Source organism: Typopeltis vanoorti, chromosome 14 (genome assembly GCF_054136105.1).
Source record: "Typopeltis vanoorti isolate ZY-2024b chromosome 14, IOZ_Tvanoo_1.0, whole genome shotgun sequence".
Lineage (NCBI taxonomy): Eukaryota > Metazoa > Arthropoda > Arachnida > Uropygi > Thelyphonidae > Typopeltis > Typopeltis vanoorti.
The window spans coordinates 117,168,412-117,182,286 of NC_143562.1; the positions used below are offsets into that span (position 1 = coordinate 117,168,412).

General features: G+C 38.8%; 1 protein-coding gene across 4 annotated transcripts in view; it reads left to right on the forward strand.

The window, feature by feature from the left end:
* Window positions 1–13,875, forward strand: part of unc80 (unc80, NALCN channel complex subunit) — a 1,852,146-nt gene that overhangs the window by 677,978 nt on the left and 1,160,293 nt on the right. For all 4 annotated transcript variants that reach the window (XM_090404461.1, XM_090404464.1, XM_090404465.1 and 1 more), the window contains one exon: window positions 11,161–11,424. In XM_090404461.1, the coding sequence (XP_090260587.1) occupies window positions 11,161–11,424 (264 nt within the window). The remainder of the gene's footprint in view (window positions 1–11,160; window positions 11,425–13,875) is intronic.

A 13,875-nucleotide genomic window follows, 5' to 3' on the forward strand; every position in this document is an offset into this window, starting at 1 on the left:
TAGAAACGTCGAGTGTATATTTTGGTTTATATTAAAATAAAGTTTTACTCTAACACGGTAGTTGTATCCATAATTTTTATAATCTATTTATACCAAAATGCATAAATTTACATTTCTCAACATTAAACTGACACCCATTAATTTTTGTCCATACTGACAACCTATTTAAATCCTCCTGCAAGCTCTCCATATCGCACCTTGATTAATATATATATACAGGGTGTTCGGGATAAATTTGACATATTTATAATTAATTATATTTTTCCGTAAGTTACATGTATTAACACACACTTCTCTTCATTTAAAAGTTTGGACCCTTCTTCATTCATATACAAGATGTCAGAAAGGATGGATAGCTGGAACCCACCTGAATCATGGAAGAGAATAACTTGTATCATGATGATTCGTGCCCGCCATCAAAATAAGGATATTACGACTGCTGCCCAATGCTCCCTGAATACAGTAAAAACAATCAGGCATGAACTAGAGACTTGCAATGGTGACTACGAGGATGTAGCAAGAAGAAAGACCCCTAGCAGACGATCTGATTGCGTTCGTACAGCAGAATTCCTCGCAAATCTGCAGGAACAGGTGTTGAAGAACCCTGGCATTGGAATTCGGGCTTTGTTCGTGGAGTTGCTAACTGTAGTCAAGCCCTGGATAACAAGGGTAGCCAATGGTAGGCCGTATGTATGGCAGCAGGATTCGGCCCCTTGCCACACCTCTGGGAAAAGTCAAAAATGGTTGTCTGAAAATTTCTACGACTTCACCAGTCCAAATGTTTGGCCTCCAAACTCCCCAGACCTTAACCCCATGGATTATTTTGTATGGGGCGCAGTTGAAAAAGACACCAATAGCACTTCCAGTAATACAAAAGCCCAGTTAATGGATAAAATTAAAACAGTTTTTGCGGCCCTTCCCAGGGAGACTGTAGCATCAGCTTGTTCGAGGTTCCGAAGCAGAATTGAAGCTGTGATCGATGCTAATGGTGGTTATTTTGAGTAAATCTTGTTGATAGTATTGTAATTAACTCTGCCTGTAATGTTTTTTTGTCAATTCATTAAATTTAATAGATACAAAGAAGATTTTCTTTTTCCTTACGAAACTGTCAAATTTATCCCGAACACCCTGTATATATATATTATTCTACCTAATTTTGCATCATCAGCAAACAGCTGAATATTTCCTTTCAGGTTATTTCCTATATCATTTATGTACAAATTAAACAGCAATGGTCCTAATACTGAACCTTGTGGCACATCAGTAGTCACTAGTTTTTGCCTCAATTCTGCCCCTCCATATGCCACTTTTTGATATCTGTCCAGCAGCCACCTTTTTATCCACTTATCCAGTGTCATATCCATAACCATTTATTCTAATTTGTGTAGCAGTGTTCCATGTGGTATTCTGTAAATGCCTTTTCAAAATCCAGCAAAATTAATGTGTAGCCATTTTGTTTATCCAACTCAGCTGTTACTCTATTATAAAAAGTTAGTAAATTACTAAGACATGACTGACCCTTCACAAAGCCATGTTGATCCTCACAGAGTATCATATTTTTATCTACCCATTCTTGAATTCTCTTTTTTACCAATTTTTCTAGTACTTTTACCATCACGCCTGAGATACTGATTGGTCTATAATTTGCTACTGTAGTCTTAGATCCTCCCTTATGCAAAGGGATAATTTTGTCCTCTTTCCATTCCTTTGGAACTCTACCAGAGCTGAGACTTAAGTTAAACAACTTAGTCAAAGGCATTGCCAGTTCCCTTGTACATTCTTGCAAAATCCTAGCTGATATCCCATCTAATCCTACAGCTGTATTTACATTGAGATTTGTTAATATCCTAAGAACCTCTAATTCATCCACCTCTGTTCCCACATTAGTGTCTGTGACATATGTTCAAGCAGTAACATCACTAGGAAGATATATACTTGCGAAGTGGTCACTCAATAAATCAACTACTTTATCTGCTTCTGTCTCCTTGTGACCATCATCAGTCATTAAGGTTGATCTTCCATAGTTATTCTTCTCCTATTTGCCACATAACGAAAGAACTCTTTGGGATTTCATTTGGCCTGCTCAGCTAAATTCTTCTCATAATCTGATTTTGTCTTCCTTGCCATGCTGGTCATCTTTCTTGCCCCAGAGCCTTGCTGTTCATGAGTTTGCTGGTCACCTTTCTCTTTATATACCTTCCACAGCATCTTCTTCTTCTGCAGTTCATGCTTAATGATATTATTCATCCATCTAAGTCCTACGCAATTAATCCTCCTTGTCCTAAGTATACAATTTAATACTACTTCCTCTAGATGACCCTCAACTATATCCCATGCACTACTAACATCCTGTGTTTTATGCCATTGTACAGATTTAAGCTTTTTCCTAATCATGTCTTAATCACTTGCCTTGTAGATCCACAAATACACTTTCTTGATAGAATATTTCTCATGTTTTACAATTTCCCAAGTCAAGACCGCATGGTCGCTTTCACCGATTGGAGGCAATGTTGTCACCTTGGTTATGGATAGCTCTTCTGATCCTATAACAGGTCTAATACTCTCCCACCCCTAGTCCTCTCCATCACATGCTGCATTAAGTAATTACCTTTCAGCAGGTGTATAAATTCTGTTTCCTTCCTGCCATGTGATCTTTCTTCCTTCCAGATTATATCTCCTTAGTTGAAGTCCCCCATGATAATCACTCGACATGTACTCATTGTACTAATTTGGCGATGCATATCTTCCAGATCATCTGTGGAACTCCCTGGCGTATAGCAACAACCAACTGTGTATTTTGTCTTATTCATCTTAATCTCACACCAGATAGCTTCAAATGAACAGCCACCCTCCTGCCTGTTTCCTATTCATTTTGGTTGCAATTCATCTGCTATCATCAGCAGTACTCTTCCCCCCCATCCTAGCTTCTCTATCTTCCCTGAAAATACTAAACCCTTGACATTCAATTCCTGTAACTACATAATCTGTTGTTAGCCGAGTCTTACTAATGCCTATTACTTTTGGCGAGGTTGCACTAACCAATGCCAAAAATTACTCCCTTTTGTTCCTTATACTTCTGACATTAGTATATAGAAATGGCAACATTCCTTTATTCCCCCCCTTCCATAATAATAATAATAATTATACTTATAATTATAATACTGAGAAGGACCTGCAAAGATCTAAGACTTGTCATTACATTGTATGAAGTCCTGATCAGACCACACTTGGACTCTTTTTTTCAGATTGGATCTCCAGGATTTGAAAGGGATAAATTAACTGTGGAAATTGTGCAGAGGCAGACGACAAAGAAGGTATTATATCAGCTCTTCTTCAAAGAAGAAGAGCTGATATGATTGAGCCTTTTAAACTGTTGAGTGTTGGTTACAGGGTTGTGACTGGGGAGTTTGTTTGCTTGGTGAAACAGAGCGAAGGAGTGAGGACAACGGGCCATCCCTGGAAGTTACGAATTGAAGTTGTGAGCAAGAAGGTGAGGAGTGGTTTCTTTGCATGGAGAATGGTTGGACTGCAGAATGTATTGCCTGATAGTGTGGTGATAGCACGAACAATTAATGAGTTCAAGGAGTTATATGAGAGACTTTGTGTTTTCTAGGAAGGGCCTCCCACGATAACTCTTTTGACTCATGGAGGCCAGAATAATAATATTAATAATAATAACATTTCTTTTGAAATAGTTGCAATTTACGATTTATATTGGAAGTTATGCAACTAATATTTACTTATACTAAAAACAAAATTGTTAATGTTTAATGTTTGAAAAAAGATGTTATCATGCATCAGAGGATGTTATTATAAATTTGATGTCAATTCTCCCTCCAGTTGGTGAGAATCACCATGAAGTGATTACCTGGGTGGTTGCCAGCCTTGTGTGGACTTTTGAGAGGAAAGGTATATGTGGATCTATAAGACTCGTGATGATCAGAAGCTCTGGAGACACCTTGGAGCTGTAGCATGGAATGAGGAGTTGGATGGAAAGAAGATCAATATTGCTTGAATAATATTGAAGATTATCTAGTAGAAGCAATAGTCGGAAGTTAAATATCTAGTTGGAAGCATGACTGGAAGGGGAAGAGAGGTGGCAGACATGATGAGGAAGAGGAAGTTGGACATTTCATGTGTGCAGGAGACAAGGTGGAAGGGGGAGGGAAAGGCAAAGGAGCTGGGAGATGGATATAAATTGTTCTACTCTGGAGCGAATTGAGGGAAGAAATGGTGTAGGAATTGTGGTGTGTGGCAGAATGAAGGGCGAAGTACTGGAAGTGGGTAGAAGAAACGACAGGATCATGCGAATGAAATTGGGTCTTGAAGAAGAGCGGGTGGTCGTATTATATGTATATGCCCCACAAGTTGGCTGTACAGCAGAGGAGAAAGATGAGTTCTGGAACGTGTTAGATGAAGAAATGAGGGAACTGGAAGAAAACAAGATGGTGATTGTCGGAGGAGACTTGAACGGACACATAGGGAGACAGAATTGTGACTGTGAAAGGGTGCACAGAGTGGGAATAATGAACCAGGAAGGAGATAGGGTTGTGGACTTTGCAGTAGCATTTGATCTGGCAATTGTGTATTCGTTTTTCTACAAGAGGGAAGAACATTTGATAACATTTAAGAGTGGTAACAACAGTTTAAAAATTGACTATGTTTTGACTAGAAGAAAACATCTTAAGGTTGTGACAAATTGCAAAGTAATTCCAACAGATCAAGTGGCACAGTAACACCGACTGCCGTGCGCAGACTTTAAAATAAGATCGATGATAAGAACCTCTGGAAGCCATGGGATGAAGACAATTAAGTGGTTTCACTTAAAGGAAGAGAGTGTGAGGAATCGTTTTAGGTAGAGGGTGTTAGAGAGGATTTCGGATGGCCTGGAAAGAGTACAAGATTGGTGGAAACATAATTCAAAAGTAATCCTGAGCTGTGCAATCGAGGTGCTTGGTGAGTCATCTGGAAAGATTAGAGAGCAGGAGGAGGGTTGGTGGTGGAATAATAATGTACAAGTGGCAGTGACAGCTAAGAGGAAGGCAAAGCAGAAGTGGGATGAGTCAAGAGTGGAAGAGGACAGAGAGAGAAAGCAAGATGCCAAGAGAGTTGTTGCACAGGCGAAGGCCATGGCATATCAAGATCTGTATGATCAATTAGAAACAAAGGAAGGACAGAGAAAATTTTACCAACTACCGAAATGTAGAAATAAAGCAGTAAAGGACATCTTACATGTGAGGTAGATCAAAGACGCTGAAGGAAGAATATTATGGAGGGATGTGGACATAAGAAACAGGTGGAGAATATACTTTGAGGGACTTTTGAATGAGGAAAATGCAAGGACTCACAGAGAAGATGGGCAGCCTTCTGAGGGGATGTGCAGAACGTCAGTAGATTGAAAGTGACGGAGGCCATGAAGAGGATGAGGAATGGAAAATTGGTGGGCCCCGACAGGATTCCAGTGGAGGCATGGAAGGCACTGGGGGAAAAGGGAAATGACCTGCTGTGGGACCTGTTCATGAAAGTTTGCCAACAGGAAAATATACCTGAGGAATGGAGGGAGAGTACTCTTGTCCCCATCTACAAGGGTAAAGGGGATGCACAAGACTGTAAAAATTACAGAGGAATAAAGTTGATGTCCCACACAATGAAAATCCTAGAAAATCTCCACCTCCTTCCTCAATCTTCTTGATGGAAGATTGAGGAAGGAGGTGGAGATTGCAAAGGAACAATTTGGCTTCATGCCTGGTAGATCAACAACAGATGCTATCTTTGGGTTACGGCAGATGATGGAAAAGTTTCGAGAGAAACAACGGGAGCTACATCTGGCATTTATTGATCTGGAGAAAGCATACGATAGAGTGCCAAGGCAAGAAGTCTGGAGGTGTCTGAGGGAGAAGAAGGTTCCGGAGGAATATGTCAGGTGGGTGCGGGAGATGAACAGAAATGTGAAGACAAGTGTTCGGACCTGTCTGGGACAGACAGAAAGTTTTCAAGTAACAATTGACTTGCATCAAGGGTCAGCATTAAGTCCATTTCCGTTTAACATTGTGATGGAGGAGAGAGAAGATGCGCCTTGGACAATGTTGTATACAGATGACATCTTGCTGTGTGCAGATTCAAGAGAAGGAACAGGAACTAAACTGGAAAGATGGAGAAAAGTACTGGAAGAGAGAGGTATGGGACTGAGCAGAAGTAAGACAGAGTATATGTGTTGCACAGTGGGCAGACAGACCTGGAGCTGGAAGGAAATGTCATCAGGAAGGTGAGGGACTTTAAATACTTAGGTTCAACAGTGGAAGAAGATGGAGGAGCTGAGAAGGAAGTGGGATGCAGGATACAAGCGGGTTGGAGGAACTGGGGGGGGATGGCTGGAGTGTTATGCGATAAGAGGGTGCCGATCAATCTGAAGGGCAAAATCTATAGGACATTAGTGCCAGCTATGACATATGCTATAGAAACTGTGGTGCTGAGGAAAAATAACATCAGCAGGATGGAAGTAGCAGAGATGAGAATGCTTAGGTGGATGTGCGGTGTGACCAGAAAGGATCGTTTGAGAAATGACTATGTGAGGGGAACAGTGAAAGTTACGAACTTAGGAGTGAAGATTGAGATGGTTTGGTCATGTGATGAGGAGGGAGAACGAATGTGTGGGAAGAAGGGTCATGCAGATGGATGTGCAAGGAAGGAGGAAGCATGGATGGCCAAAGAAGAGATGGAGGGAGCGGTAGAAGAGGACTTGAGGATGAAGAACTTGGATCTGGCGACAGCCCAAGACAGGAGGATGTGGAGGAGACTCATCATCAACAGTGACCCCGCTTAAGTGGGAGAAGCTGCAGAAGAAGAAGAAGAAGAGAGAGATCTAGTAGAAGCAATATCTGAATGTGTTTCAAATGTCAGAAGGTAAAGGTAGGTGTGAAATGAATGAATGAATGACGAGATTAAGCATGCAATATAGAGAAAAAAGGCATTATGAAGGAAACATAAGAGAAGTGGTAACAATCAATTCACTGAGATTCAGTGGTAAGGATAACAAAATTTTAGTATGAGCAGTAGTTAGCTGATGAAGTAAAAAAAAAAAAAAAAAAATCAGCAAGTTGTTTCGATAGGTAGCGAGCAAATATAAGAATGATTATGCTAGGATGGCATTGATTGGAGAAATTCATATAATGGCAACTGCTGCGGAGGATATAGTTGAGAAATTTAATGAATCTGACATCATGGAGAGTTTGAAAGCAGTGGGTAAGTAGGAGGAGAGACGAACTCTGAGTGAAGAATAGATATATGGGGAATTAAGCTAACTAGATGTTAATAAGGTTGTGGAACTTGGTGATATATCATTGTGTATTTTGAAGGAATGTGTCAGGTAGTTGATATCTGCTTTGACATATTTGCTTAATATGCGTCTTACATTGAGTCAAGTTCCAAAGGAGTGGAAAAAAAGACAAGATTGTACAAGATTATAAAGGTGGTGACAGAATTGTGATTAAAGTTGGAAATACTGATGTGTATCAGGATTCAGAATGGATACTGATCCTGAACACAAATGTGCTTACAGGTACTTACACACATATAATAATTTTTAAATACTATTTTTTTTTTTCATTATCACTATCATTGTTTATATTATAACCAAGTGAAAAAACTTTCAACTTCTATCTCAAATCCAGGATAGTTTAGTAGTAAGGTGTGACACCTTTTGATTACTTGTATATGGAAATATGTCTTCTGCATTAATTCAACCTTGGTCTCACTTCTGGTTCTGGCTCCCACTGATAAGTCCTCTACAAAGGACGAAACTGTGAAACTGGTGTAGGTAGTGGCTTTGTCTTAAGGATATGTGCATTGTATTATTGGATACTAAGGCATTTGATGTGAAGTCATTAGCCTCTATATATAAGTAGCCCAGTCATGAAGTGTCTTCACATGCAAACTTTGTTTGCTTACACTTGGATAAAGGATTAAACCAATAATAATATTTCTTGGCATCTTTAATTTATATTATAATCAAGTTAAAAAACTTTAAACATATATCTTATGTAGTTTGTTGACAATCATCTTGTTATTTGTTACGTTGTTCTGGTTATTATTATTATTATTTAGGCCTCTAAGGAATCAAAAGACTCATCGCAGGAGGTCCTTCCTAGGAAACATAAGTCTATCAAGACTCAACGTGGTAGGTCCTCCCAGGAAACACAAAGTCTGTCATACCACTACTTAAACTCATTGACCGTTCTCACTTTCACCACTCTATCAGGCAATGCATTCCACCATTCAACCACCCTCCATGCAAAGAAACCACTCCTCACTCTCTTGCTCACAGTTTCCGTTCGTAACTTCCAGGGATGGCCCCTTGTCATCACTCCTTCACGCTGTTCAACAAAGCGAAAGGACTCCCCAGTGTCAACCCTGTAACCACCTCTTGACTGTTTAAAAGTCTCAATCATATCATCTCTCCTTCTTCTATTCACCAAACTCTGCAGTCCACATTCCTCTGCCGATCCTCATAACTAACATTGTACAGCCATGAAACTGTCTTTGTTATCTGCCTTTTGTACCCTTTCCACAGTTATTTTATCTCCTTCAAATCCTGAGGACCAAATCTGAGAACAATAGTCATCTGATCAGGGTCTTATACAATGGAATGATAACTGTTTTATCTCTGCAGGTCAGCGTCCTTCTCATTATTGCAGCAGTCCTCTGTGTTACCTTCACCACCTTTGCAATATGTCCCTTGAATTTCAGTTTTTTATCATTCATCAACCCCAGATTGCTTGTTTCCCCTACTTCCTCCAGTATATCTCCTCCAATAGAGTATGCAGCGACCAGTCGATGTGTCCCAAACCTCATGATGTTACACTTTGCTGCATTAAACCGACACCCCCATTCATTTGCCCAACTGTCTAGCTTATTCAAATCCTCTTGCATGACTACCACATCTGCACTATTACTAATAACCCTTCCCAGCTTCACATCATCTGTAAACCACTGAACATCCCCCCCCCTGCAATCCACTGACAATGTCATTGATATAAAGGGTAAACAATATAGGTCCTGCTACTGAGCCCTGTGGGACCCCACTTGTAACCCTCTGCTTCCTCGAAACTGCCCCACCATACACAACTGTCTGATACCTATCGGACAGCCAATCCTGAATCCAGTTGACCAACCTGACATCCAAACCCATGTGCTGCAACTTGAATATCAGCTTATCATGTGGCTCCCTGTCAAATGCCTTCACTAAATCCAAGAAAATGGCAGTATATGCCTTTCCCCTCATCTACTTCTCTTGTGACTTTATTATAAAAGGCTAGCATGTTATGCATAGCATAGCATAGTTATTGTGTAGGTTTGACAGAATCATTGTTTTAGCATTACTGTGTAGTGATATAAGTGTTTTACCTCAAAGATTTTATGTTCTGTCATTGCTATATTAACATTATGTCCATGACTTTTTTGGACAGTGGGAACAATTTTGAATTTTTGGCACACACGAGATTGTAGATGTTTCCAGGTCATGGAGTCTTGTTTGCTTTCCTGTGACTTGGCGAGTGAGAAAATCCTCACCTTTGTCACTCTGTCACAACAGATTCTTCAGGTGCATTTCCATGCATATTGTCTTGTGCTTCTCTGACAATTGTCAGAGCACCAGCAGGAGCAGACATATTGAAAGCCAAGGACATTGTGAACAATTTTGCAAACAGTGGACTTACTTAAGTTCACTACTTGTGCAATTTCATGCAGTTTCACTCACCTGTTTCCAAGAATGATGCCCTTAATGCATGACTTGTTGTCTTCTGTCTTGCTTGATGAAGGCCTGCCCACCCACTGTTGATCTTCAATGTCATCATGGCCTACTTTAAATTCATTGCACTATAAACACATCTGCTTCTTTGACATTAACTTTTTGCCATACACAGCAAACAGTTCACAGTCAGTGTCATTTGTTGAAGCTCCTTTTTCTCGCAAAATATGAATAACTTGACAGACACCTGTTTTGGACTACAATTGCACAGTAGTTTCCATCTTGCAGCTGGAATTACTGTGAGGCCACAGTAGTGCCACACTGCAATGGCAGCTCATAGAACATTATTAATGGGATTATTTGTCCACTGTTCTTTCCTTCATTCCCTTTCACAATTATTAAGAAAAAAATGTCTAACCTTACTTTTTGGAAACCCCCTTGTATCATTCAGGATATTTACAGTTATACAGTTAACACATTCCAGTCTGTTCACAGAATACAGTATTTAGTTCTAAGTGAATAATAGCAGTATTATAGTACGCCTACAGATACGAGACCCTTCGACACTTCTGCGCATGTCAACAGAAGAAGAATCCATTCTGATAATTGGGTAATCAATCCGTATTGTGGGATGAATATTTTGCTTGTATAACAGGTGGAAAAGTTTACGTATAAAGCATGTGATTTCACTTGTTTTTGTCCAATTCGTACATCGCCTTATTTCTTTTCTCCCTTCAACATGAATTGACTCTTCTTGGCAGACAGCTTTCGCTTATGTGGTCAGACTATAAAAACAACTATAATAATAATGATTATGAGTATTAGTTGATTTGCACAGACTAATCCCACCGACTTTGAAGCCAGGGTTAGCTATTATGAAGAGAGTTATATTTGCATAAGTTTGCCATAGTATCTGACATTTACTCCACCTTTGGTTCTGTGTACAGTAGCTTTACAACCTTCAATCTTTAGGTTCTTTCTCTCTCTCCTCAAATGGAATGTTGATGATTAGAATAAACTGAAGAAGTGCAGTCTTTAAACTTTGGTAAACAGAGCGGTAAGTAGGGATAAGGCAGTTATTAAGCAAACAGTATATGTATAGATATAAAAAACATTTTTGAGTTCATAGAAGTTGATGCCTCCCCCCCCTCCCAAGAAGCTAAGTAGTGCTTTATCTAGATTTTCTCATTCAACATGTGGTGAGTGTAAAGTGGTTAGCAAGTGAGAGTACTGTAATGAATGGATGGATTCAAGAAGAGATGTGATAAACATGGCATTGGTTAGAACACCCTACAAGATGATATTATTATTATATTATGTGTAATATTATAAGTAATAATTAGAAATTAAGATAATTTTATATTATTCATGTGTTTTAAGTTAGTATTTATTTTATAAAAAAATATCGTTTTCAGCAAGTGTAAATGTAGATGGTTCTACGTGTCCTTTTGCTCTGAAGATTGCAGCTTGTCAGCTTCTTCTTGAGATTACTGCATTTCTTCGAGAAACCTATCAATATCTGCCACAAAAATCATCACGAATGTCAACCAAAGATCGTCATAATTTTGAGCCACGAAGCATTACAGCTAACCGTCGCTGGAGTATGGCCTTAAGCAGCTTAGGTTTTAGCCAGAATTCTGCTCACAGTTTAGTGTCATTGGCTGATCAAATGCATCCAGGTATAATTTTATAATGATGTTTATTCATTAAAATTTCATTATATATATATATATATATATATATATCATCATCATCAGTTTCCTGATATGTATTCTCAAGGAGGTGTTCAGGTTACTATGACAGCACTACATGATTAAATTAAAATTATTATTAATCTCCTATCCACAATTTTCCCCCAAATTGGTCTATTACTTGTCAGCACTCCAATATTATCATATACAACATTTGATGTTTCTATGGCACTTCTAACTCAATCCACTTAGACCTTGGTCTTCCTATGGGATTCTTTTCTACCATCTTGGCGACAAACACCTGATTTACTAACCTTTCTTCTCCCATTCTGTTTACGTGGCCATAGCAACTTTGATTATCTCTGCTTACACACTCTTGAATGCTAACAATGTCAAGTTGCTTTCTTATATCTTCATTTTGAATATTATTTTGCCATTGAGGCCATCCTTTCACATCCCTGATTTTTCTCAGAATCCTCATATTTGTGGTCTCTAGTCTTTAATCAAGTGCTTTATTTCTAACCCAGTTCTCAGCTTCATAACTGTAAACTGGCTGAACTCTGTCTTGTATAGATGTAGAAAGTATTTTTAACTTGGGTATAGTTATGTTAAAGATACCAAGCAATTTTAAACCTGGTTTTACTCCATTTTTTCCAAGTAAGCAAACAGACAAAATGTCAAGTTTGTGCCTGCAATTTATGCAAGACTAGCTGATCCCACAGGTAGTGCAAGACCAAGGCAACTCATGGTAAAGGTGGAGCAAGCTCTGATCACTAATCTTAATATTTACCCTTAATGCCAAAACACATCTCCAAGAAGGGGATGTATGATGTTTTGTATTAAAGGCAAAAGATATTAAAGGTGATCAGAGCTTGCTCCACCTTTACCACGAGTTGCCTTGGTCTTGCACTACCTGTGGGATCAGCTAGTCTTGCATAAATTGCAGGCACAAACTTGACATTTTGTCTGTTTGCTTACTTGGAAAAAATGGAGTAAAACCAGGTTTAAAATTGCTTGGTATCTTTAACATATCTGTCTTGTATGCTGCTAGTTTAGTGTTTTGGCTAATTTCTCTCTTATTCCATATAAATGTATTCAGCTGGTAACCACCATACCAGCTTTGCTTTTTCTGTTGTCTATGCCCAGATTTAACATGCGATCTCCACTGAAAACTGTGGCTAATTGTTGAAATATTTTACTTGTTCTAGAGGACCTCTAATCAGAATGCAGCTAAAGTTTTTTATGCTCATGCCTATTTTCAAAGTTTTGGTCTTTTTATTGCTGATTTTCATGGCAGATTTGTTACAGCTGTTATTCAATTTAGTTAGAGAATCCTGGAGAGTTGCACTAGATGTTTAGGAGTACAACATCTAGTTGTACTCCTAAGTTTGTAATCTAGTTGTACTCCTAAGTTTGTAATCTAGTTGTACTCCTAAGTTTGTAATCTAGTTGTACTCCTAAGTTTGTAATCTAGTTGTACTCCCAATTTTAATATCAGGTGTAATGTCCCTTTCTTTCATAATGCGATCCATACAGATGATGAATAAGAATGGAGATAATGTGCTTCCTTGTATAATACCATTTTACATCAAACAATCTTTTTGTATTTCTCTCAATTCTAACTGCTGATTTACAACTTAAATACACACTATTTTTTCCCTTATAATGTTCCCTTTACCCCATATAACTTTAGTGTTTATTATAATTATTATTATAGGGCGCGATGTAGGCATACGAATGGGTGCACAGTGATATTGCTGCTCCCGTTTAAGTTTAAATGGTTCCAACACCTGTTTTTAATTTAAAAGTGTTCCCAAGTAACTCTACTTGTCACGGCAAAGACAGTGATATAAAATTCACCGAAATCGGCTTAGAAGAAACCAAATTTGAGGTGCTGAAAAGTGAACAGAGAGGACCATGGTCAACAACGAGTGAAGAACAAAGGATGTTGCCATCTTTACAATCACACTACAGTTGCTCAAGGGAAGAATGGTGAGTCATATGAAGTGCATCAAATGCCTGAAGGATTTATCGTCCGACGGAAATCATATATCCTGTGGGAAATGCAGTAGGATTTTACACTTTACATGTGCCGGCCTTTCAGAAACAGCCTGGCAACTTAAATCCAGTGCAACACATGAGGAATAGAAGTGCCTACTCTGCAGGGAGAACAAAGAAACACACCTAAGGCTGCCACATACGATACAACTGAATATACTGTAGGCAAAATCAGACGATGAACTGAACAGAAAAAAATACAGGTGAGTCCTATAATTTGAACTCCTTAAATATACTAACAGAAAACGGTCTAGAGACTATAAAAGCCAGCTTAGTAGATCTTGTACAAGAACTCTTTGACAAACAGAATGAACAAATAACAAAAAAACTAGCGAATATGAAGATTTGGTCAAATATAATAATTTAGCAGTGATAGAAGTT